The sequence below is a fragment of the Argentina silus genome (genome assembly GCF_951799395.1).
Source record: "Argentina silus genome assembly, chromosome: X".
Taxonomy (NCBI): Eukaryota; Metazoa; Chordata; class Actinopteri; order Argentiniformes; family Argentinidae; genus Argentina; species Argentina silus.
The window spans coordinates 41,268,760-41,294,116 of NC_139653.1; the positions used below are offsets into that span (position 1 = coordinate 41,268,760).

Consider the following 25,357-nt stretch of genomic DNA (forward strand, 5'->3'; position numbering starts at 1 on the left):
ATTTCTGTGTTCAATTTTAAGAAATTTGCAAACTATTTTTAAAGTGTTTTCACTTTGTAATTATGGGGTACTGTGTGTGGATTGATGGCAAAACAAATAAATGTAATCAATTTTAAATTGAGTCTATAACACAACAAAATTGGGAAAAAGTGAAGGAGTCTGCATACTTTCTGAAGCCACTTGTATGTAATCATTTAAAGAGGTATTATGCACAAAGATGGGGATCACGTTGCATTCCTCCTGTATGTGCCGGTTCTAGGAACATGCAGCTCTTGCAGTCAGTACCGGACAGAAGGTTGTGTGTTGGGATTAAGTCAGAGCAGGGAGGCCCTGGAAGTCCCTATTCAATGGCTGCATCTCAAGTCTAAAATGGATTAATCTCCTTCCCATGATCTACAACTGGACAGGTGAGGGAAATAAACCAGTGGATGTGACTGTGACCAACCTTGTGCTTGCATCAATCCTATGTTTTCAGATCAGTCCAAATGAAGGGAAGGAGATAAGGAGAGGCCACTTTGGACAATTGAGATGCACCCCATAAAGTCTACAAGGTCTCAGATTCATGCCAGCACCTTTCTTAGGGTTTGGAATAAATGTCTCATTGACCTCCATGCGCGTTCTACATGAAAGTCAGTCAGGCGCGGCATCTAGGATTTGGCCCTTATCGGCTACTACTTTGTAAAATATCAAATTGTAAAGCAAGGAAATTTTTTATTTACATATTTATTTCCCATTATTGTATAAAACGCATACAAACCAGAAATTAACAACATATATAAAATAAAATAAACTTCAACTCAACTCAATACAATGTCTTCCACATTAGTTTGTTTCTGCATCTGACAACTCAAAGGGCAGGTTTCCTGGACCTACATTAAGTCTTATCCTGGACCTAGATTAAGCCTAATCCTAGAGTAAGAAGTAGCACTGTGTGATATAGTCCAGAATAAGGTTTAATCTGTGTCTGTACCCCTATAGATTAATGGCCACTCAGCTGACATCAACACAAGGGCCCTTTCTTAATAGTCAGAAACTCCCTTGTGTCTTCTCCTCCATCCTCCACTGGCTTCCTGCACAAAAAGCATTGGAGGAGAATATCTAAGTGGGAACCTAGATCTTCTCCGACAATGCGTTTTGAGTAGGAAGCAAGAGGGGCATGAAGAATCAAGTTTCTAACAATTGAGAAAGGGTTCTAGGTTTAGCAGAGAAAGAGAATGTTGGTGAGAAAGAGAATGTAGGTGAGAAAGGAGTCAGAGAGACAGCCGCACAGCGGTGGCAGTGTGGATGGAGTCTTTTAAGTGTCTTTCAGATGTGTTATAATGATTGGGCAGTTCAGTCAGTTCAGTTTAGGTCAGAGGTTGTAAGTCAAGAGGAAGTGCTGCTGGTCGCTTGGCCGTTCCCCGTTCCAATGGTTATACTCTGTTTCTCACTCAGCGTCTTGACAATCGTTGCTGCCGGCGACTGCAACACCTTCCTAGACAGCCTCATTCTTCCGTCGGTTGGATCTCGTCCAAAGTATTTCACCTGGAGGCAGAGAGTCAACATACCAAGTGTTAGTCACATCACACACTAAAAAGATACACTTTCTTGGCATTATGGATATGTTTAAACTTGGTATTAACATCCCAGCAAACACTGTACGTAACTACAACTTTGAAGTTAGACTATGGTGTGCTTGGCGAGGTTACGTTGGTGCCAACGTAACCTTATTCTTACTACTTTTGACTAGCATTGTGGTGGCAGAAAGGTTGGTGCCAACGCAGTAGCATGACAACTTGCCAGCCAGCAATCAATGCACTGTAGTAAGTGTGTGGAGGAATTGTGGCAGCGGTCATATCGTGGAATGACGTCAATGACGTCATGACGATCTTTATGCACATCCGCTATTGTAAGAAACCCAGGGGTGTGATCTGGCTGACTGTTTCTACAGTAACACATATTGTACCTGGATCTGCTGTCCCACTTCTAACCCAAGAGCACTGGGATGTTTTATCTGAAACAGACGGAACACGGAATGAATTATTCATTTTCACTTCAGTCAGTAGGTCTTTGGTGAAACACTCACTGACTCTTTTCTTACATTATCGATTTCTCTGCTTTTTATTCTAAACAGAATTGTACTGCAATCCATTTAATGAAATGTGCTACATGAATAAAGTTTGATTGATTGAATTACTGGTACAACTGTATATGCTAGTGCAGGACTCCTACCCTCTTGTGGTCGAGCTGAGAGTTGTGAAGTAGAACGGCACTCATGTTGGGGTACAGCTTCACCATGACACCAATGTCCCTGGTAGGGGGGGAGGGGGGGGGGGGGAGAGAGAGAGAGAGAGAGAGAGAGAGAGACAGAGAGAGAGAGAGAGAGACAGAGAGAGAGATTACATTGAGAGACAGCGCTAACATTACAACATGTGATGTGCGCAAGACCTCCTGTTATGACAGCTCACTCTAGCTCAATCCGCATCACATGAACTACAGTGTGAACACACTAAGACAATGGTGCTCAAGCCTGCAACAGCACAGACAACAGATGAAACTACAGCCTCTCCAGGGTTGGAGTCAATAAGAAACATTGCATCTAAAAAGCTTCTGATTTTCAGTTTGAGAAATCATTGAAAATAAATGCCCCCAAACCTGCATCGCACACTACATTGTCTAGCGAAACCTTACCTGATCTCTATGATGGTCGCCGTGTAAACAGCTCCAAACTCCAGCTGCAGATCTTGCTGCAAGGAGGGAAAAGACATCCTGTTTTGTTGACTGTAAAGGTAATTTAATCTAATGAGAAAACTAATTTTAATCAAGGATATTCAGATCAGTGTTGATATTCAGGAAGTCCGTCCAAGTTGTGGGCAGGTTGTTCCTCACTAATTTGTGTTTGATTCTCCAAAGGGTTCATTTCTTTGGCTGTCTCCTTGTCTAATTCTTATATATGCCCTCATATAGAGGAATTAAACAACGAAACTGTGCTAATACTGAAGCTGTATGTTGGTAAGTAGGACTCACGTCATCCTTGCAGATGTCAGTGATGAACTCCTGGGCTTCGTTCATGGCGCCCGGTGTCGGAGCGAACAAGGAGAATGTCTCCTCATCCACCTGGCTGATCGTCACACCTAGCCAATTAGAAAGGGGATGGGGGGTAGAGGCACAGAACAACCTGTTGTTATATAATACCCCATATACACTCAACACCATAATACCATATTTCCTACGTCACTCATTTCTTTTGAACACATGTACCCTTTGGGGAGGAAGGCAGATAATGGGAGCCCAGCCCAAGTATGTAGGACCTTAGCCATAGTATGTAGGACCTTAGTCCTTGGACCCTGGCCCTAGCATGGAGGACCCTGGCCCTAGCATGGAGGACCCCGGACCTGGTATGGAGGACCCCGGGCCTAGTATGGAGGACCCCGGGCCTAGTATGGAGGACCCCGGGCCTAGTATGGAGGACCCTGGGCCTAGTATGTAGTTAACCAAGGTGTTTTCCAACAGCTGTTACCTGTTTGGGCTTGTAGCCTGCGGAGGTTGTAACCTCCTGGGCCAACGAACCGCGCTCTTCTGGAGACTGGGACTCGAATGTTCTCTACAACAGCCAGACAGAACACAGACACAGACACATGTATCTTAGGGACTATTACACTGATTTTTATGTGTTGTATCATGCACCATCTATAGGTATGTTGTTTCTATACCTTAAGGGTGAAATCCTCACACAGTATCTGCACTCGTAACTCAAATGGAGAACATATCTCATTGACATCAATGCAAGATACACGTGAGTGTCCTGCGTGCGGACCTACAGTTAGGATTCCATCCTAAATGTATGTCTATTGTATAATAAATTAGTATGCCTGCCAGCTATAATTCACACTCATGAATCAAGTTTATTGAATTTAAATGAAGTTTTAGTGAATACAGTAAGGGCAAAACATAGAGTACAGTAGATGATAGGAGCGAAGGAAGGTTTAGCAGTCAACACAATCTTACCAACAACTGGACCGTTCTCTTTCCTGGCCGCCCTGGGCTTGGCTATGGTCTTGTTCATAATGCCCAGGATCTCCCTCTTGGCCACTGGAAGACAATCACATAGAGATGAGGACTGGTGACCTCTGTAGCTCCGTCCCAATCTTGTTACCTATCTCCTGAAGAGTTTGTGCACTCACCCACATGGATTTAAAAGCATTCGGACTGGTTTAAGCATGGGCTGGGCTTGAGGGAGTTATCACCATATTTCTTACAGTAGTCTTTTCCCTTTAAATCCATGTGGGGAGTAATGCACACGTCCACACTTCAGGAAAAGGGTGAAGAACTGGGATACATAGTTTGATTTGTAATATTGGTATATTTGGTATTATGTAATATGTTGTACCTGTTGCCTGCTGAATTGCCTCCATCACTAGCTTCAGGGGCAAGCCTGGAATCTTGACATCAGCCTAGAATAGAATATAATTGAATGGAATGTTATTCCATCCAAGGGTGGTCATTTACTTAGAATTTTCATATCACCTCTTTTAAAGTCTTAAGACACATCTTTATCGGCTGGCCTACCCTTCCTCCTAGACTTTGATTGCTGCTTTTATGATATAGTTATATAATTGTTTTGTTTTTGTTAATTTGTCTTTTTTAACTATTTTTCTATTTTTTAAAATGTATTTTATGCCACCAGATTATTATAGTATAATGAAAAGCGCTTTAGAAATGTCATAAATTACAATTATTATTACCTGGGAAGTGGAAGCAATGTATATTATGAAGCAAATACAACCAAGACAACACAGAGAGGACAACACAGGAAATCCCTCGGATGCTCAGCTGCAGTACGGTACCTGTAAGGCATTGATGCCCTTGTTTGTTCCGGCCAGTTTGAAGTCCATGTCTCCTAGATAATCCTCTATTCCCTGTTAAGGACAGAAACATACGACTCAATAGGCATGGGACCTCAATAACTCAATAGGCATGGGACCTCAATAACTCAATAGGCATGGGACCTCAATAACTCAATAGGCATGGGACCTCAATAACTCAATAGGCATGGGACCTCAATAACTCAATAGGCATGGGACCTCAATAACTCAATAGGCATGGGACCTCAATAACTCAATAGGCATGGGACCTCAATAACTCAATAGGGATGGGACCTCAATAACTCAATAGGCATGGGACCCAATAATCATTATACCAATATGAGGCACTGAGGAAGGGATTATATGCTGAAACATCAGCCATTCTGTGTGTCGCTCAATTCATTTTATTTTCGATGCAGACAACTGAGAACTTATTTTTTTGGGGGGGATAGTCACAGTTTGAAGTGTCCTGGAGGGTAAGAGAATGTTTTTTAAACCAATATGGTGTTCCATAGTAAATATGAATATAATTAATTTTAAGAGGAACTTCAAGATTGATAAATGCGTTAGGAGGTAGTGTGTACCAGGATGTCAGTCAAGAGCCTGTAGTCCAGGATCTCAGTGGGCTTCTCTGGGTTTGGCTTGGAGATGAGACCCACGGCGACGCCTGCTACAGCTGAGGAGATAGGGACACCTAGAACACACAAGCATCAGTTATGTCACTGTATCATCATTGAGTAGTTGAGTATTGTATTATTGAGTAGTAGTATTTTTATTATGTAGTGGTTTTTAATGCCTTTATATACATTTAGAATGTTATATTAGTCAAATACACATGCTTTGTACATAATGTATGAAAAGCCCTGTATAAATAAAGCTATAACTGTCATTATCAAATGTCAAATCAAGTCCTTGTGACGTTTTCTGTCCAGTTAATATATTCATCTAGTTAATGGAGTACCTGCATCCATCAGAGCCAGACTGCCCCCACAAGCTGAGGCCATAGATGAGGATCCTGGGAGAGAGGGGAGGGGAATCAGTCAATGAAACTCAATGAAACCTTACAACTATAATTTGTTGTAGTTCTCAGCCATGACCTTACCATTGAACAACCAAGAGAATCATCCATCCCTAGAAACCGACTCACCATTGGACTCCAGTACTTCTGAAGTGACTCTGATGGTGAAGGGGAAGTCTTTGGGGATGACAGGTCTCAGAGCCTTCTCTGCCAGCGCACCTGGGGTCAGAGAAACAATAGAAATAGGGACATCGACTTGGCTATAACACACACACACACACACACACACACACACTCACACACACACACACACACATGTTCACGCTCACAAACACACTCACTCACACGCTAACACAAATACACGCTCCCACACCCACACCCACACACACACACACACACACACACACACACACACACACACACACACACACACACACACACACACACACATCTGCTTTATTACCACTCACCATGTCCCAGCTCTCGTCTGTTCATTCCACTCATCTTCCCAATCTCATTGGTGGCGTACGGAGGGAACTGAAACAAAACAATACTTTAGCAATACAAAAAAACCATTGCACAAAATACAGTACATTTATTAGCCAATATAGAATATATAGGACCAAATTCATTTATGGGAAATGAAATCCTAACTGCTCTCTATAGTAAAACAAGTAAAATTACAGAGGAAATTTGTCCTCATAAAGTCATACTCACTTCATAATGGAGCATGAAATTCTTGTCTTTGACTCCACTGATTAAAGAGAGAGAAAACAAAGTTTAAGTAGATTATACATTACAAATTTGGTTGAAATGTATAGCCAGTCTATAACAAATGATTCACAAATTACCTTAACGCTGTGGTGATGATATCAGTTTTAACACTGGATTCCAAGGAGTCAAATGTAACAGAACACAGCACCTGTGGAAAAAGATCTTTTATCCTCAGCGCTAAATTACTACCCAAATCTACCGTGGAATGTATGTCCCCCAGCAAGCAACAAAGTGGACACAAACAAAGTGGACACAAACAAAGTGGACACTAGGTGTAGTTGGAGCTTACACACGGCCACTCATCTTAGATCTGTGATGGGTAGTTTTCACTATATGGCCACGATGTTGCAATATCAAAACTATATAGTCAAAATGGTCAAAATGTATGAAAATGTAAATGATCTATTTGGTCTTAACCTCACAGAGGGTGAGGTTGAGACACCCACTACTCTACCTGTGTCTGGCCCCTCTGGAACAGTGCTGACCCATGCAGGGGCCTAAAGATGTCCACCTCACAGGAGATATTTCTCAGTGAAGTCAAGTCTCTGCCATCACACCTGTTAAAAGAAACATCAAATGTAACCAAAGAAACTTGACTTCATGGTTTCACACCATGCAGTGTGTACATTACTCAAACAGGTCAGATCCATTTAATTCTGAACTCCACCTACCCACACTTGTGATTAGTCAAGAGAGTGGTCTGTACACCTAGAATATTTATTTTTCCGCATTACCAGTTACAGATGGCTTAAGACTAAGACCTAGTAGAAAGAGAATGTGGTACTACAAGACCACTGAGACCTGTATAGAGTCTATACTGCTGTTAGTGCGCTACTGTGTATTGTGACTGTGTATTATTTTGACACTGCTGTATTCTGTGTTTTCAAAGAGGAGGCCTTGCCAGTAAGACTTCCATTGTATATAGTATGACAATAAAAACGTTGAACTTCAACTTGGCCGTGGATTCTCTTTACCTCTTGTACTCATTCAGGACCAGGCTGCGGAACACCTCTTTGGACACCGTGTTGAAGGACTCCATCACCTCGAAAGGTTCCACTTGAGGATATTTCTCTACAGGGGAACAAAGCACAGGGTGAGGGTCAATTCCATTGAAATTCGGGAAGAGATTGGAATTATCCATTTGAAAATGGAAAAGCTTTTGACGTCAAAAGCTTCCCATTTCAAGTTTATTGATAAATCAGCTGTAATTGAATTGCAATTTCAATTTACTTCCTGCAAATTTAAATTCGACTGACCCCAACCCTGATTTATGAAGGTTTTTAATAGACAGGACACACCATTTGACCATTCAGACATCCAGCTACTAATGTTTTCATTCACTACTTTTTTCATTCACTTTTCATCTGTGTTTTGAAGTCCTTTGTGGTTTCCTTCCATCTTGTTAAAGTAAAAGCCCATGTACATGTGACTTGTATTGCATGTGAATGTGTTTTACTTCTGTCACTTGTCTTGTAAATAAAAGCATAGAAATAAAAAACACTGACATACAATACATCTCTATGTACAGTCACACCACAATGATGCAATAATACCTTTAATCTGTTCCTCTGTTTCTAGTCGTACTTTGTTAATGGCGTCATCTCTGGAAATCTAAAAATGACACAAGTGTCAGTTGCTGATCTCTTTTGACATGAAAAGCATCACCAACACAGGGGCAATACAAATTGATTTAGATACTTACTTTATCATGAGAAAAGTCTGTGAAGACAGCATAGATCTTTTCCCTGGCTAACCTGTAAGAAAGCAGTGTGGACATCAAGTGACCATCTCATCACAAACAGGAGTGACATAAGATATATCATGTCAGATGGCTTTTCTGTGTTTTTGCCTCTGCTAAGCATATTTTTTTCATTTCTCTTTACTGCTTCTTAGCACAGTCAGTCAGTCAGTCAGTGTGCATGTGTGCGTGTCTGCGTTCATGAGAGACCTGGGACAAAGTATTTGAAACTTTTTCAAATACTTTCAGCATTTGCTTGAGCTCCTACCTGGAGGGTTTGCATTTTTGGGACTATTTCATTGGTTCCATAGTGCCTAGCTAACTCAATCAAGCACAACTAAGTATTTAAAATTATAAAAAAATACTAGGTATAGTATACTGTAGGTCTGGTATGTGGTAATAAATAGTTTGAATAAAATTAACAAATAAACATTGAGAGGTGTCTTACTCTCGTGCATGCTCCACCATGTCTGCAGGGGCGGAGAAGATTTTGGGAGGGATGCGCTTGGTGACCTTCAAATAAAAAATAAAAAAAATCACTTTTTACAAGAATGCCACAACACACTTTACAACAAAGAGGAGAGTTAAAACATTAAAAAAAATAGCAATACTATGCAAAATCTTGTTATTGCCACACAATTGAGATTGGTGGAATTACACAACCAGTACTCATGGTGAGGAGCTCTGATGTATATTCACCGACAAAGCAATGAAGATAAGACAGACAATACAACACAACATTATGTACAATAAGCATATAATTATTATTATTATTATTATACACATACATACCTTCTGTTCTCTGGCCAGCTGCTGTATGGCCAGGATGATCTGCTGTGTGTGTTTCACCCCGATTTTCACCGCATGGCAGAAGTCCTGCTGCAACACGTTCTCCGCTGATGCCTCGATCATCACTGGGACACACACAACAGGGCTCACTAGTTCTGTCTTAGGCAGCCTTCAACACACTTGAAAGGTATTGGAGGAAACTACTCAAACACATGACACACAATAACAGGCTCTAATGTCTCTAAAAGGTAATCTCTCTTCTCTGCCACAATATTTATTGGAAGAGCATATCTATAAAAGAACGCCACAGTGTGTTACGGTAGGGGAGGCTGGTGGAGGCAGAAATCGGAGAAAGAGCTCATTGTAATGCATGGCGTTTGATACCATTCCATGCATCACAATGAGCCTGTCCTCCAATTTCTACCTCCACTAGCCTCCCCTTGGTTTGATGTAGGGGAAAATGGAGGTGTAGGTCATATAGACGGGCTGACTAACCCACTTGGCTGCTGGGGGCTCCGGCTACTATCAGGTTCAGAATGCTGGAGGCCATGTCCTTCCGTGTCGGGTTCACCAGGAATTCTCCGTCCACCAAGCCCACACGCACGGCGCCTGGACACCCCATAATACACACATCACATGGTCATCCCAAAGGACACACACCACATGGTCAGACACACACAATACAGGGAACAACCTGTACCCTGATTACACCACAGACCCGAGCTGAGCTGAGCTGTACTAGGCTCAAAATGCGTTAGGAGGACAAGTTCATTCTTCCATGGGAATTGGGAACTTTCCACTATGGATCTTTCTGGTAAAATAAAGGTTAAAAAAAAGTATATGTGTTTTTATTTAAAAAAAACAGAACCTGTTACTGACCGATGGGTCCATTCCAGGGGATGTCTGACAGAGCGAGAGCAACTGAGGCTGAGGAAGGAAGAGAAACAGATAATTTAATCACATGATGACATCAACACAACTAGGTCATGTGACTGTCTCTATAACAACAACCCTCTCATTAGATCACTGGATGACGTCAACCAAAGGTCATGTGTTTATATGACGGTTAAGGCAAAGGTTATGGGTAGGGCAGCAGTTCCCAAACTTGGGGTCAGGATGTGGGGTCCCCTGATTTCAAATTGTTTATTTTGTATGAAGACAAAACAATGTCTATGTATGGCACCTGTAGTCTATATTGCAATGTTTTGGGGTTCAAATCCAATGAATTAGAGCATATTTTCGGTGATTAGATTCAGGCATCATAATTTGTGTTGGAATAGCCCGCAATCAAGTTGTTGGGCTCACAGGAAATTATTGATCGGTCAATTTAGGATCGCAAGACAAAAAGGTTTGGGAACCCCTGGCTTTGGGGTAGGGTAAGGGTTAGGGTTGTCCAAAGGATCCCACTTAGCATCTCCCCAACCACAATCTCCTCACCTCCATTGATGGCCAGTACATCTGGGTCGTTGACACCGTCCACAGCCAACAGATTACACACAACCTTCAGTTTAAACATAAACAGTCCAATGAAGTGCAACGTTGATGATAATATCATATACATAAGGTAGTATGGAAAGTGTATTTCTGCTATCTTCATTTCATTCCTGACCTGCCCACCATTGTTGGGTATGGAATAACACAGTATTTTCCAATCTCTTCCTGAATAACACAGTACAAAAATATACTTTTTTGTCTCCCAGTCTTTATTTATCTTCATTAACTTGCGCCCCTTGTGATGACTTATGCATTTATTGTATTCAAAATATGACCGCAAACAAGAGGACAAAAAGCCACTGAATGAAAATTGAAATGGAGCAAAATGAAACTATACACTCACCTGAGTGTCATAGAAATACCCAGCAGGAAAGAGGGGTCGGATTGCCCTATCTGAAGACACACAAGAAAAGAAAGAGATGTGATATAAAGCAGGGTTCTAACACTCCTGTCTAAGAAAGCTTAGGCTATTTTTTTTACAGTCCAGCACGAACACACCTGATTCAACAAAATGACGGCCCTAACTTAAAACCACCATGACGTGTTGATAAGTTGAATCAAGGGTGTTAGTGTCAGGCTACAACAAAAGCCTACTGCACACACAGTTGCTCTCCAAAACCAGAGTTGAATATCTGGTTTAGAGTACACAAGATAGTGGTGTCAACTTCTGAGATTGTAAAAATGAAAAGTGTGTCACAAATAAAATGTATTATCATTACATGTATTATTATTACTGATACTATCTAAGCAGTGAGACGGTTTTCTTACCGATCAGCCGGCTAGTCAGAATCTCATTATCAGTAGTGCCCATCTCCCGCCTCAGGTAGTTAGTTGGGATTCTACCAGCAGCAGCAGCTTTCTGTCTGTAGTCCACCTGTCAATCAGACAAGATACAGCTTGAGACAAGGGGTCTGAATCAACCTATAAAACAACCTTGAATACACACCATCATCCAGAACCGTAGAGATATAACAGTGTATCTCATTTGTATCCACTCATTGTATTTTGTGGGGATGTTGAAAGACCAAGACCAGATTTTTATTTTACACAATTGAAGGGTATTGGAGGAAGGTACTGTACTGACATAAATATGATGATTCAAAATGAAAAAATAGTAAAAGTAACTCACTACAAGAGGCATGAACTGGGAGGGAGAAGGTTTGGTTTTGCTGACTGCTGTTACCATCACTGAGGTATCCCCGAGCTGGAAAGAGGTGAGAACATCGGAGTGACAAAACAGGGACTGAGAAATGGCAAACTCTGTAGTAAGTAATGGAATGTACACTGTACCGTCACAACTGCAGATCCATCAGCAAACCTTGCAAGCTTCCCAGTTGAGATCTCAAGTTTCCTTTAAAACAAGAAGGGAAATCAGACATCGAAACTGAGAGAAGATATTTGAGACACAGTCAAGCTATAGATTCAACCACTGACACAGGTCACTCATAATAGAATAATCAGAAGAATCCAGTGAATGAAAATGCTACCTAGCTTTATCCCTCTCAAAATGTGAAAATTGCTGTACATGTAACGAACAGAATAGCATGCTGTTTAAACAAGGTCAGGTCATCATAACAACATGTTCCAGACAATGACAATATGAAAACAAATCGTAAACCACCACTTTGAATAATGAACTTGAAACCTTAGTTTACAGCTATAACAATAATTTGACAGCTAGCTAGCTAGCTACAGTAGCAGTGTAGTAGATCAAAGTGCCAACTTACTTGTCACCCAAATCCACCCCTACTTTTCGTATGGTTCCGTGGCTACTCCAAACGCTTTTGTGGCATAACCGCACATTTAGACGGGCCAGCGAGGGCCCAAGTCTGAGCAAATATCTCATGTCTAAGAACTTGCTAATACAAACCTATTTTGTCCAATCGATCAGACAGGCTTTTGCGCATGGGGGCATCCATGACAGTTCATCACATGTACGGAAGTACGTTGTCAAATAGTCTCCTGTGATTGGACATTCGTTGTGTATCTCTAAAGCAATCGCGTGTAAAATTGCGACAGATCGTTACTCCTTCGCTTTAATTCTGTCAACCTGTTAAATATTAAAATAACTAATTTTATTATTTTAAACGAGATGCTGTTTTCTCTTAATTTTGCAAACTTTCCTATTGGTGGTGATTGTAACTGTGTTCTCTGAGCTCCAATAGTGGAACTCCGCCCATCTACTCCCGGTGAATGTCAATGACGATTTCTTCTAAATAAGAACGCCCAAGTTAACCTTAATTTAGCATTTAATTAAACATAGTAAATAGGGATCAAGGAACCACAAACACTATGCTAATTATCTTAACACATATATATTCAATCATCACTATATCATATTTGGTATAGTATTGTCCCAGAAGGGGTTGAAATTAATTAACTAATATCATAATTACCCTATTGAAATAGTGTTGCCCCAGAATAATGGACTGTACGGAAATATCTTTCAATCATTTCAACTCATCTCTGGCACCACTTTACCCGGCAACACTTCTAGAATATGGATTAAGTGAGTTTGAGTCTAAAGCGGTGTTACCAAATGTTGATGGCATTTTACTGAGGCTATACAGCTCGACGGCCTCAGAACCTGTCAGAGTTTAAGTCCTTCCTGCGCTTTGCAAGCCCCTACAGGAGGTTTGTGAAGAACTTTGCAAGTTTAGCTGCCCCTCTCCATGCTCTCTCTGCTTTGAATCCGACAAAGAACGACCTAAAGCACCTGCCTGCTCACTTCTTCCACCAACACTGGGACTGGTGCCTTCCAAGCTTTGAAGCAGAGGTTGATCACTGCCCCAGTGTTGGGGTATGCCGACTTCACCAATCCCCTCTCTTTTGAAATCGATGCCAGCCATCAAGGGCTGGGGGCTGTCCTCTCTCAAGAGTTGGATGGCCACAGGAGACTAGTCACTTATGCCAGTAGGGGCCTCTGAGCTACAGAGAGAAATATGGAGAATTACAGTGCCATGAAGCTTGAGCTGCTGGGATTGAAGTGGGCTGGGAGTATCTAATCAGGAACAAGTTCACAGTGTTTACAGATAATAATCCACTGAGTCTTCTTAAGACAGCAAAGTTAGGTGCTTTGGAGCAGCGCTGGGTGCCTGAACTATCCCAGTTTGATTTTCATATACTGTAATATACAGTAGCCTGGCAGTCAGAATGCGGGCGCTAATGCTTTGTCAAGACAGTACATAGAAGTAAAGCCCCCAGTGGTCAGACATTTCAAGAGACCAGAGGCTCCCTTTCTACCTCTCACCAGATTGCTTCCTGTGAAATAGAGGCTTCCACCAATCATACTGAACAACTTCGAGGGGCAGAGGACCTTGGAGCTGTTAAGGCAGTGGGGAAAGGTGGTGGCTTGCGAGGGTGTCCTGTACCAAGAGTGGCAGGATCAGAAGGAGGGGCAGGTGAAGCAAATACACTCACCGGCCACTTTATTAGGTACACCTTGCTAGTACTGGGTTGGACCCCCTTTTGCCTTCAGAACTGCCTTAATTCTTTGTGGCATAGATTCAACAAGGTGCTGGAAACATTCCTCAGAGATTTTGGTCCAAATTGACATGATAGCATCACGCAGTTGCTGCAGATTTGTCGGCTGCACATCCATGATGCGAATCTCCCATTCCACCACATCCCAAAGGTGCTCTACTGGATTGAGATCTGGTGACTGTGGAGGTCATTGGAGTACAGTGAACTCATTGTCATGTTCAAGAAACCAGTTTGACCCGTTTGGCTGGAATTAGCCATCAGAAGATGAGTACACTGTGGTCATAAAGGGATGGACATGGTCAGCAACAATACTCAAGTAGGCTGTGGCGTTTAAATGATGCTCAATTGGTACTAAGGGGCCTAAGGTGTGCCAAGAAAATATCCCCCACACCTTTACACCACCACCACCACCAACCTTTGAGTTACTGTTGCCTTTCTATCATCTCGAACCAGTCTGGCCATTCTCCTCTGACTTCTGGCATCAACAAGGCATTTTTGCCCAGAGAACTGCCGCTCACTGGATATTTTCTCTTTTTCAGACCATTCTCTGTAAACCCTAGAGATGGTTGTACATGAAAATCCAAGTAGATCAGCAGTTTCTGAAATACTCAGACCAGCCCGTCTGGCACCAACAACCATGTCACGTTCAAAGTCACTTAAATCACCTTTCTTCCGCATTCTGATGCTCGGTTTGAACTTCAGCAGGTCGTCTTGACCATGTCTACATGCCTAAATGCATTGAGTTGCTGCCATGTGATTTTTGCGTTACCGAGCAGTTGAACAGGTGTACCTAATAAAGTGGCCGGTGAGTGTAGTTCTGCCAGTCTCCCTGCAGAAGGAAGTGCTGGCCCGGATGCATGCAGGGAACGGCCATCAGGGCGTTGAAAGAATGTTCAAGCTTGTTCACAGCTGTTGCTAATGGCCATGTATGTACAGTGATTATTGTAAGTCCTGTGAGAGATGCCTTGTTTCCAAGGCCCCACAGCCAAAGATTGTGATTTCCATGGGAAGCTTGCCAGCACCAAGACCCTTGGAGATCATTGGCATGGATTTCACTGTCGTTGAGCCCTCATCTGACGGGTGTGAAAATGTTTTGATCCTGACAGATGTTTTTTCGAAGTTCACTCTCGCTCTGCCGACTCGTGATCAGCATGCCCTCATAGTGGCTAAGTGCCTGGTGAAGTATTGGTACAACCATATGGAGTCCCGGCCAAAGTTCATTCGGACCAAGGAAAAACAATTCCATTTCATGCATTACAATGAGCATGTCCTCCAATTTCTACCTCCACCTGTCTCCCCTGGTTGTATGAAGATGGCGTGTCCCTATCAGTATATTCAATGTCAGGTCACAAGGACAAGATGGTGATGAGGAGCCTGACCTGGTCTCAACAGTGGCAGTGGGGCACCAACCAGTCAGCTCAGCCATGTTTGAAATATGAACATCTCTCCTGTGTGGAATTTTGGCACCACCTAGTGGTTGTAATCACTCTATGCAGGTTTTGTAGGATTTGAGCTTTGTAATGAATCATACGAAATTGCCATGATAAATAGTTTACAATCAGGGAATAAGATTGCATGATAAAGAACGTTCAGTGAAGAGCACTGTTTTGGTCCACAAAAGGGCTTCAAGCACTGGCCTTTATGTGTTCAAGATCTGACTTTTGTAATGTGAATAGAGTAATATGAATACCAGGGACAATAACATGATTTAGAAGATGCTATTTTTATTTGTATTTTTAAAATGCTATGTTTTTTTGGGGGTGAAAATAGTCAATATGCATGATGGGAGAAATAGACTCTATACCATCAAGCCCTCATCAATGGTGGCGATGGGCTCTTTTCTGTAAAAGAAAAACAAGAGAGAAAACATTAATTTGTGTCTATCTAGTATTCTGCAGATACCCAGGATGTTCTAAAGCTTCTAGAAGTAAGATGCTACATGTTCACCAAAGATCAGTACGATGCAGGGGAGGCTGATGGAGGTAGAAATCAGAGGACAGGCCCAATGTAATGCATGGAATTGAATGAGGAATGGTATCAAACACGTGTGCCCGTTTCTACCTCCACCAGCCTCCCTTGCCTCCTATAAAATGTAGACCTGGTCCATTTTTTGTGGGTGTCATCACCTGCTAAAGAGCCTTCTGAACCAGCTCTGTCGGACGCCGGGCTGCGCGGTGTGAAGGAGAGGCAGGACTAGCCTTTTCTCTCTCTCTCTCTCCGCCTCATCTGCCAAGGCGTCACAGGAGTCTGAGTGCCAGTGTGAGTCCTCCAGTGGGGTGTTGAGGGGCATGGGCATGGGTGCCAGCGGGGCAAACATGTGCTGTAGGGCAGCGAGTGATGTGGTGGATGCTGTGCCTCCCAATGCGTCTACATATCTGCTCCGTAGATCTGTGGATACAAATGTCATATTCCACGAACAGGACAATGTTTGGCTGACCGCGTGGGTAAAGTAAGCTTCACCCTGGCAGCATAAAATCAGTATTTACTATCCCTCCTATTGATCTCCTATTAGAGGCACCTTTTCTACGGGCGTAGAAGCCAGGCTTGGCGAGGTGGTCGGTGTTCAGAAGCACTTGACTGCCAGGTGCATACATCTTTGGGACCTGAGGCTGGGGCAAAGTGCTCTGTAAGAAATAGAACTATTGTCAGAAACCAACTGGGCTCACTCTCTACATTAGTTAGTTGACCCTATACCTGTCTAGTAACTGTTATAACATTAGAAGCAACATAGCAGTAACATGCTACTACATAGGAAATGTACTGTATATAATTAGATACTTTGTAATTGCGGAATAATGGAGTTGAATGATTTATGTTATTACACATGCTATTACACAGTAATAAAAAAAGCCATATTCCAATTATGAGATAGCACAAACAGTTCAACCATTCCATATACCATGAAATGACTATGTAACATGTCAATCCAACATTATTACATAGTTATTATAGTGTTATTACAAGTATATAATAAGGTCAACTTATAGCTCTTGAATGATCTGGAGCCTCTTATCCTCTGACTGTGTACTGACCTCCTGGAGGAGACACATGTCGACCAGTGGAACAGATCGCATCAATTTTGAGGGCGGCATGGTCTGGCAGAGTGGGGCGGTCTGGGAGGGGGCAGGCAGGAGGGTCTGAGATAGTGGTCGGGGGGTTCGGCGGGGGTGAGAGGACGGTTGGGTTGTCAGGAGGGAGTGAAGAGGGGAGGTCTGAGAGGGAGGAGTGGTCTTGGAGTGTTGTGAGGGTGAAGCGTTTATGATCAGGGTAGTGGAATGGATGTGGAGAGTAACAGCAGGTGGGAGAGTTCTCGAGGGTTTGACCAATGGAGCGGTCTGATAGACGGCAGACTGGATGGGAACGGTAACCGGTGGTGATGTAGTCTTGGCTACAACTGGTGGTGGTGGTGTAGTCTTTGCCACAGCAAGTGGTGGTGGTTTGGTCTTGGCTACAGAAGCCGGTGTTTTGGGGGTATTAAGTGGAGCCTTGGGCAGAGCAGGTGGTGTTGTGATTTTAAGTGGAGAGACCAGCTGCAGTTCGTTCGGGGTATTAGAGGGTAGGGAAGACAACGTCTGAAGGTTTTTGGGTGTGATCAGTGGGAAGAGCTGTGTAATGAAAAATAACAATTACAATTAATATCAAATAATGTTTATCCAGACACAGTCATTGAATCATTCATAAAATCCATCCATGAGAACTGCGAGCTGCAAATGTGCACAGCAACAGACAGAACAAGGATGAAAACTGAAATGTATAATGTTTTCATAGCGGTTGTGGTAAGTGTATGCCAGGCATTTTACTACACTCACAAAGCACACAGCTGAAAACAGTTGCCACACAAGGTAGCCCATCAGGCACTCCATGGTCCTTTGGGAGGTGCTTGGAACCTGGATCCCATCTCTGCACAAGAGAAAACATCAGGTTGTTAAAATCACACTTATTTATTATTCCGTTCATTCATCAATTGTGATTGGTAGAGGTCAAATTAACTCCTTACTGTATGGGTGGCTGGGCGGGAAGCGTTGCCATAGTTCCCTGCACCTGCCCTCCATGTAGTGTGGTGAGTTCAACCAATGAGGGCTGGCCTCCTGAGGAAGATGTTTTAATAGAGAAACAGTTCGCTCTTTGATTAGTTCAATCCGCTGCCAATCTGCACTGGTCAGAATCAGAGCCCTGCTGTAGGTACAAGTCTATGGTCCTTTGGCCCTGTAGCTCATGGACCTTTCTCAGTTGTTAGAACATGATTCCTTGCATCCTCTCCTCCATCCTTCATTCGCTTCCTATTCAAAACGCATTAGAGGAGAAGATCTAGGTTCCTCCCCGTAGATATTCTCCTCAAATGCTTTTTGAGAAGATGTGAATGGAGGGCGGAGAAGAGGACGCAAGGAATCAAGTTTCTAACAATTGAGAAAGGGCCTATGTCTCTGCAGCTCAAAATGCCTAAAGTGCTAAATAACAGAATCTAAGAAGAGGGTTTAACAATGACTTAACACCATATATACAGTATGGATTAGTGGGTCTAACCTTGCTCCCTGACTGGCCACAGGTCAGAGACCCCTGGGGCCAGGTGAGCCAAGTGAGGGGGAATGCGCCCAGAGGGAGGGGGCATGTGTCCTGAGGGGGAAGGGCCCAGGTAGATCATGGGAGAGGTTTGGTCCCCCGAGGGAGGGGCAGGGTATCCCAAGGGAGGGGAAGGGAATCCCAATGGAGGAGAAATGTGTCCCAAGGGAGGCCCCTGCTGTAAAGAGGAAGGGCTCAGGTCTGAAGATGGGGCATCTCCCCACAAGCTGGGTTGGGTTGGTGCGTCCCTTGCACCAGCTTGCCCAGCCTGAACAAAACAGTCAAGTCAAAATGTAGTCATCCCCTGTGATGCCAGCTAAAGGAAGAGCATCGGCCTTTCTCCTCTTGTCTGTGTCCAGCACTTTGAAACAAGTGTGTTTTTGATTGCAGAATAAACAAAATAAATGAAATAACACTAGCTAATGCATAATCCTAGCAACTCAAAGATGAACCAGTAGCATCTACGGTGAGGAGCAGGTATAGTCCTCTATAGTTTGTGTACTTACAGTAACTGCATCCATTATTCAGGTTGTGGATGTGAAGGCATCTGTCCTGTTTGTCTTGTTTTATGTGAATCCTGACTAATAGAAAGCAGAAACAACATCAATATGAGAAGCCTACGGGCCTAGCACAGCCACACAGTAGTACACATCATACACTACCAACGGCCTATACGCCTCACAACCTGTTGCGCAGCGCAGCGCAGTTGACCTCAAACACTACCAGAGTTTCTTCTGCACCTATACGTTTCCAACGCAGTCCTAACACCAGTATTTAGCATTGACTGTGGCCAATAAATATATTGAAAAATGTCTAGTTCACAAACTAAATCTTAAGGTTGTAATTGGGCTTTTCCCGTCCAAAACACAAAGAACCGAGGCGGCACGACATTATCACAACAGCCATGTAGACGCGCAAAAGGCCAACTCACCTCCAGAGATCCGTTGTAGAGATGAATTGCTTTTGATTTCCGGAGCACAGTGATATGATACTGATGATATTATCCAGAAACAAACTGCTTCATAGTCGGTACATCACAATAGTGCAATATGCATTCTAAATGCGTCATAATCAGCGTCTGATTCCAAGGATCACTTGTCGCTGGTTCAGCACTAAGCTACTGAACTTTACATGCATTGTATCACTATATGGCCTTCCTAAGTCGCCTAAAAAACATTTCCAGTTAACCATCATAACATATAATAGGCCCTCCCGCCCTCAGTGAAGGTAGGCTATACGCGGAAAGCAGACCAAAAACAAAGCAAACAACCAAATGTCAAGTGAACATGCTGGAATGGGGATATGGCCATGCAAGCAATAAGCACCACAACTGGTTGTCTGTCGGATCATTAGCCTGTGCGCTTTCGGTATGCAAACGGCCTATAATTAATTGTATAGCCATGACTCTGTATAATGCCCGAATAGGCTCTCTCGTTCATTAAAACATGGTTGTGACAGAGTTTGAGTTTGTAGGCCTATTGCACTCAGACATCTATCTGGCGGATTCCAAAATGTCCTTCCTAAAAACGGATTAATACACAGGCAAATGCGATAAGAATAAGACATGAAAAAATGAATAAATTAGTTCATGAACACTCGCTCCCTGTAAAACTGAATGGTGCGTAAATGGATCGCCTAACCTAAATGCTCAGAAGGCCCAAATGGGTGTTTGAGATACAACATATCTGTGTACAGGCTTGCCTTCGACTTCATTTTAATGTCTTGAATCGTGATATGATTATGTCAATGTTTTACAGATATTCATGAAGTATTTGCAATCGGGCTCTAGTGTTCTATGAGTGCAATACGTAATATGATGATGCACGCCAGTCCTCTGGTCTCTGTAGTTGATCAGTTCCACGAGTGGGGGGTGCTATAGATAGATAGATAGATAGATAGATAGATAGATAGATAGATAGATAGATAGATAAAATTTAGGCGTTTCAGCAGCTCACATCACAACCAACAACAACAAAATGAAGTGACAATCGAATAATAGAATAAAATAAAATAGACATTTGAAACATTGTATACAGTATGAACTGTACAGTAAGATTTAACATCCCCCAGCCTGACTCTGATCACCCCGATCAAGCCAGCCGGAGGAGGAGTTGTACAGTCTTATTGCGGCAGGCAGAAAAGATCTCCTGTAGCGCTCCTTAGTGCAACATGGTTGTCATAATCTGTTGCTAAAGGAGCTTCTCTGCTCTGCCACAGTGTCATGTAGGGGATGGGAGGGATTGTCCATGATGGCCACTCACGATGAGTTTGGTCCTCATCCTCCTATAGGCCTAAAAAGGATGGTACAGTTTGCTAAAAAGTACTTTAAAAAGCCTGCAGAGGTCAGGAAAAAATGTATTTTGGACAGATAAGATGAATATCATGTATCAGAGTGATTGCAAGAGGAAAGTTTGGGGAAAAAATGATCTGCTCAAGATTTATAGCATACCATTTATGAAACATGGTGCAGGGGATGTTAGATATTTGGCATGTATAGCTGCCACTAGAACTGTGCACTTGTCATTATTGATGATTGTAACTGCTGACGGCAGCAGCATAATGAATTCTGAAGTGTATAGAAACATCTTGTCAGCTTGAGTGCAAGCAACTGCCTCCAAATTAATTGGATGGCACTACATTGTACAGTAGTAGAAGACAATGACCCAAAACATACTGCCATAGCAACTAGGGAGTTTTTCAGAGCCAAAAAGTGTGACATTTGAACATGCATTTAATTTCCTCATGATAAGATTTTAGGCAAAAAGACCTCAAAAGAAACAACAACTGAAGATGGCTGCAGTATAGGCCTGGCAGAACATCACCAGAGAAGATAACCAGCGTCTGGTGGGGTCAATGGGTCACAGACTTCAGGCAGTTAATGCATGCAAAGGATTGTCGACCAAATACTAGACATGAGAGCCTCAGCTATAAAGCATTGCTACTTCAAAAGGCTGTTTGTATTTCAGGCGATATGGAATGAGAGAAACAAAGGTGAATACATGTCCGCTGTCAGTAAAATGTCCATTCCAGTACTGAAAAAACACTCTGGAAGAAATGTGATCAAGAGTTAAACATTTATTCTTATGATATACAATAGGCAATATCCATTGTGCCACTGTCCCTGGGTGCCTCCCTTCCACTCTCTATATTTTTAAGAACATAGATTATTCTGTGAACCTTAGACTCTACCAATATGTTGACTTGATTTGTTTTTCTAAGGATGGGGGAGAATGGTATCCTATGGGCAAAGCGGAGCACATGAAGCCCAATATCACAGTTGACAAGACGCCCATGAAGGTGAGCATTACATGCACTCTTCATAATGACTGATACTCCCTTATCTACGTGAAGACTGGGAGAGCCTCTCTTCTTATGTTTTTTCACAGGGAGGAGTCAATGGAGACAGTTAGGGTGAGGGTGAGGGTGAGGGTGAGGGTTAGGGTGGGAGTGTACCGCTAAACATGACCCACAACTACAGTCCAACCATAAACCACTACCGCTATTTTTACCCATTGGCCTAGGGGAATGCTCCTCCTCACCATCATGGCGCAAGTGCTTCCTCAGCATGTGCCACACCTCAAGGGTCTTATGGACTACTTTTTACTGCTGGGAGCTCAGAACCGACATCAGGGGAGCAAGGTTAGTCTACACTGTTACAGCAGGGAAAAGTAAAGGGACAAGACTGAACAGCAAACACATTGAATGTTGAATAAAACTTTGGTTGAATTTAGGGTCGAGGTAGAATTTAGGGTTTGTTTAGGGTTAAGGTTAGGCTTTATCACTGCAGGCTTTGTCTAATTTGGTTCACTTTCTTCCATTAGTCCAGGCCATGTCTCTTAGGTGCCAGGTCAACCAGGCACAGTGATATTTCATAGGCCTGCTCTGCAGGCAGAACGCCATTGCTAAAATCACGTCTGATGAACCTCTCACAGGATATGTAATGTATCCTTAACGAGTATGATGAATGTGGTGGTGATATAAAGGTGATGAATGATGACATTTGTATTGGTATAGTAAAATGCATAGAGTGTGTGTTCAGGATATTATCCACTCTGCTCGAGCTTCCTCCCTCTCCTCTGATCTCATTCTCCTGGACCTGTCTGCTGTATTCAACACAGTAAACCACCCGATCCTTCTCTCCACCCTCTCAGAATTGGGCATCTCTGGCTCTGCACTCTCCTGGATTGCATCCTACCTGGCCGATCGCTCTTATAAGGTGACGTGGAGAGGAGTGCTGTCCCCACTATCCCCCCTGTACAAGTTTCTCTCCTGTTAATAAAAAAAGAAAAGAAAAACAAGAAAAAAATGTGAGCATTGTGACTGCCTATGGCCCCTGGTCTGAACATTGATTACTTTATCTTATGATGACTGATGGATAGATGATTCACTTACTTAAACAAATGTATTTGTTGTAAGTCGCTTTGGATAAAGGCGTCTGCTAAATGCCATAAATGTAAATGTAAAATGTAGAGGCGTTCCTTCTTAACAGACGTGCAGTTTCAGTTTGAGCTGAGTTACAGTACAGTATGTTAGCCATGGCTGTTTTAAACAGACAGTAATGCTTTGTTCTTTCCTCAGCAGTTGCTGAGGAATACAGGGAACCTGAGGAGAGGTCATTCTGTGGTGCCCTGGAAGCCATGCCTAGCGTTATGGTAAGGTCAAGACCCTATCAGCCATTCTGATAAAGACAGTTCAGTAGGCTGTGCGTTGAGGTCAGGAATTGAAACCAGGGGGAAAGAATCTTGATTCAGAAAACAGTGCTTCACGATACTGTTACATGGTAGATTACACATTTGAATATGTTCTCTCCTTTATCTATCCTCAGCTTCCTCACAGACGTCGTGGTCCTTCCTACTGAGGTGTGTCTTCTCTGGACAGTCCAGCCCAGTTGTACACCGATGTTTGCAAACACATAATTTAGCTGTGTCCTGACATATGTGCCCCCATGCATAAACTACAGTATTGTGATAATCAAGTTATTCATCAGATGAATTATTTATCTCTCTCTCATACAACTCTTTCTTTCGTACACACACACACACACCCACACACATACACCCAGACGCCCCCCCCCCCCCCACACACACACACATTTTGGCACCAAATATCAAATTTTTGCTTGGACTTTTTTTGCTGATGTTTATTAATGTTGAAAATGTATCAAAGGGACAGTCTAAATTGATAGGTGGGCAGGATTTGGCCCCGGGCCAGTTGAATAAGTCTGCCCTAGATACCAGTCTCCAACAGACATACCACCAGAGGGTACTGTTACTTATCCTAACATGGATTTCTAAAGATATGCACCAACAAACTCACAACCATGTACGCCTACAGTACTTAAAATACAGAGTCTTTAGACATGTTATTCAGGGGAAATAGATCCAAAAATCTGGGAAATAGACCCAAAAGGTGTGTCCACCAGGACACCAGAGGACCCAGATGCATGTCAGAGCTCATGGGGCAATTTCCCAGACACGGAAACCTCCCAAGCCTACTATTGGACTAGAAAGCACTTTCAGTGAAGATTCTTGATTGAATTCAGGGCTATAGGTTTAATCTAGAGGCTCTGTAGCCCCCTGTCAACCCCCCAGGGATCTTCTGATTAGCAGAGCAGGGCTAAGCTGCTTAGGTACAGTACCCCGCTCGGTGCCAGCCAGGGTGATAGGGCAGACTGTTGCTGCCCTCATGCCACCCTCTCCCTGTCCAACTTCCTCTCCCTGTCCAACTTCCTCTTCCTTCCTTCCTTCCTTCCTTCCTTCCTTCCTTCCTTCCTTCCTTCCTTCCTTCCCTCCCTCCCTCCCTCCCTCTCTCATTCCCCTCCTTCCCTCCATCTCCACCACAACATAGATCTCCTGCTTTGCTCCTCTTACTTATAATGAGGGAATACTGCTTGCTTGGGCCAAATCCCCTAAAATCATACAATCATAAAAACATATTGTATGAACAAGTGACAAATGCTTTAGAATAGACATTAAACTCATGCAAGTGTCATCAGTGAGGCCTGTTTGTGATTTGAGCCTACCACACCACCGTAGATATCCTTTATGATACTGTACAGCTCAAACCAAGGAGTTCTACTTCTGTGTAAATTCTGTCTAAGAGCCATATAGGCCTAACATCATAGTTATGCATATAGACTACAGGCAATGCCATGTCTCAAAAGCTGTGCAATTAAAAACGTGTAATTGAAACATAATGTTGTAATGAATTTGCAATTCAGTAGCCTATGATGACAAAGACTTCACTGTAAACTTCATTCAAATGGTCTATCGATATGACACCCCACTTTTTATTGTTTCAATCAGAAGCCTATTTGCGCTCTGATAAGGGAACATATCTCCAGCAGAGATTCTGCAGTAGTAGCCTTCTGTAGTTTGCTCTGGGGTTGGACAGCACTTTACAACCCCCAGGCTCTCCATATACGGGCCGGGCACCGTGGCTTGGGTCAGATCGACAGTTCCATATATGGAAAGCGCTCTCAGCGCGAACCCCGAAAGCCCGTGTAGCCTACCGGTGGAATCCCCTTCCGCGTCCCGCTCCATCCAAGAACCTAATATGGATGACGGCTGGGAAAAATTCCAATGTAATACTCATCAGCGTTGTGAATGGTGGGTAGGAAGGTGAGTATATAAAGTGTGCGAGTTAGAGGTGTCAGTG

At 43.0% G+C, this 25,357-nt stretch overlaps 1 protein-coding gene across 1 annotated transcript; it reads right to left on the reverse strand.

Moving 5' to 3' along the window:
* Positions 1-716: 716 nt before the first annotated feature.
* Positions 717-12,561, reverse strand: pnpt1 (polyribonucleotide nucleotidyltransferase 1). The gene is made up of 29 exons (XM_083696418.1): positions 12,385-12,561; positions 11,948-12,008; positions 11,787-11,861; positions 11,426-11,531; positions 11,001-11,050; positions 10,601-10,664; positions 10,043-10,090; positions 9,659-9,772; positions 9,167-9,288; positions 8,823-8,887; positions 8,339-8,390; positions 8,190-8,247; positions 7,611-7,707; positions 7,091-7,193; positions 6,714-6,784; positions 6,580-6,616; positions 6,333-6,399; positions 5,992-6,081; positions 5,806-5,859; positions 5,429-5,538; positions 4,827-4,898; positions 4,370-4,433; positions 3,988-4,071; positions 3,500-3,583; positions 3,007-3,113; positions 2,671-2,726; positions 2,212-2,290; positions 1,946-1,993; positions 717-1,524 (listed from the first exon to the last, which is right to left on the reverse strand). Exons 1-29 carry the CDS (start codon positions 12,501-12,503, stop codon positions 1,366-1,368), a joined length of 2,316 nt encoding a protein of 771 aa, XP_083552544.1. The 5' UTR covers positions 12,504-12,561; the 3' UTR covers positions 717-1,365.
* Between the last annotated feature and the right edge of the window lie 12,796 nt (positions 12,562-25,357).

What these genes read in the sequence shown, in the direction of transcription:
- pnpt1 (XM_083696418.1), bottom strand. Translation starts at nt 12,503, where the DNA reads ATGAGATATTTGCTCAGACTTGGGCCCTCGCTGGCCCGTCTAAATGTG. An exon ending in TGTACTGGCCATCAATGGAG is followed by an intron (nt 10,091 to 10,600) that starts GTGAGGAGATTG and finishes TTCCTTCCTCAG; the next exon opens with CCTCAGTTGCTCTCGCTCTG. An exon ending in CCCCTGGAATGGACCCATCG is followed by an intron (nt 9,773 to 10,042) that starts GTCAGTAACAGG and finishes TGGGGTGTCCAG; the next exon opens with GCGCCGTGCGTGTGGGCTTG.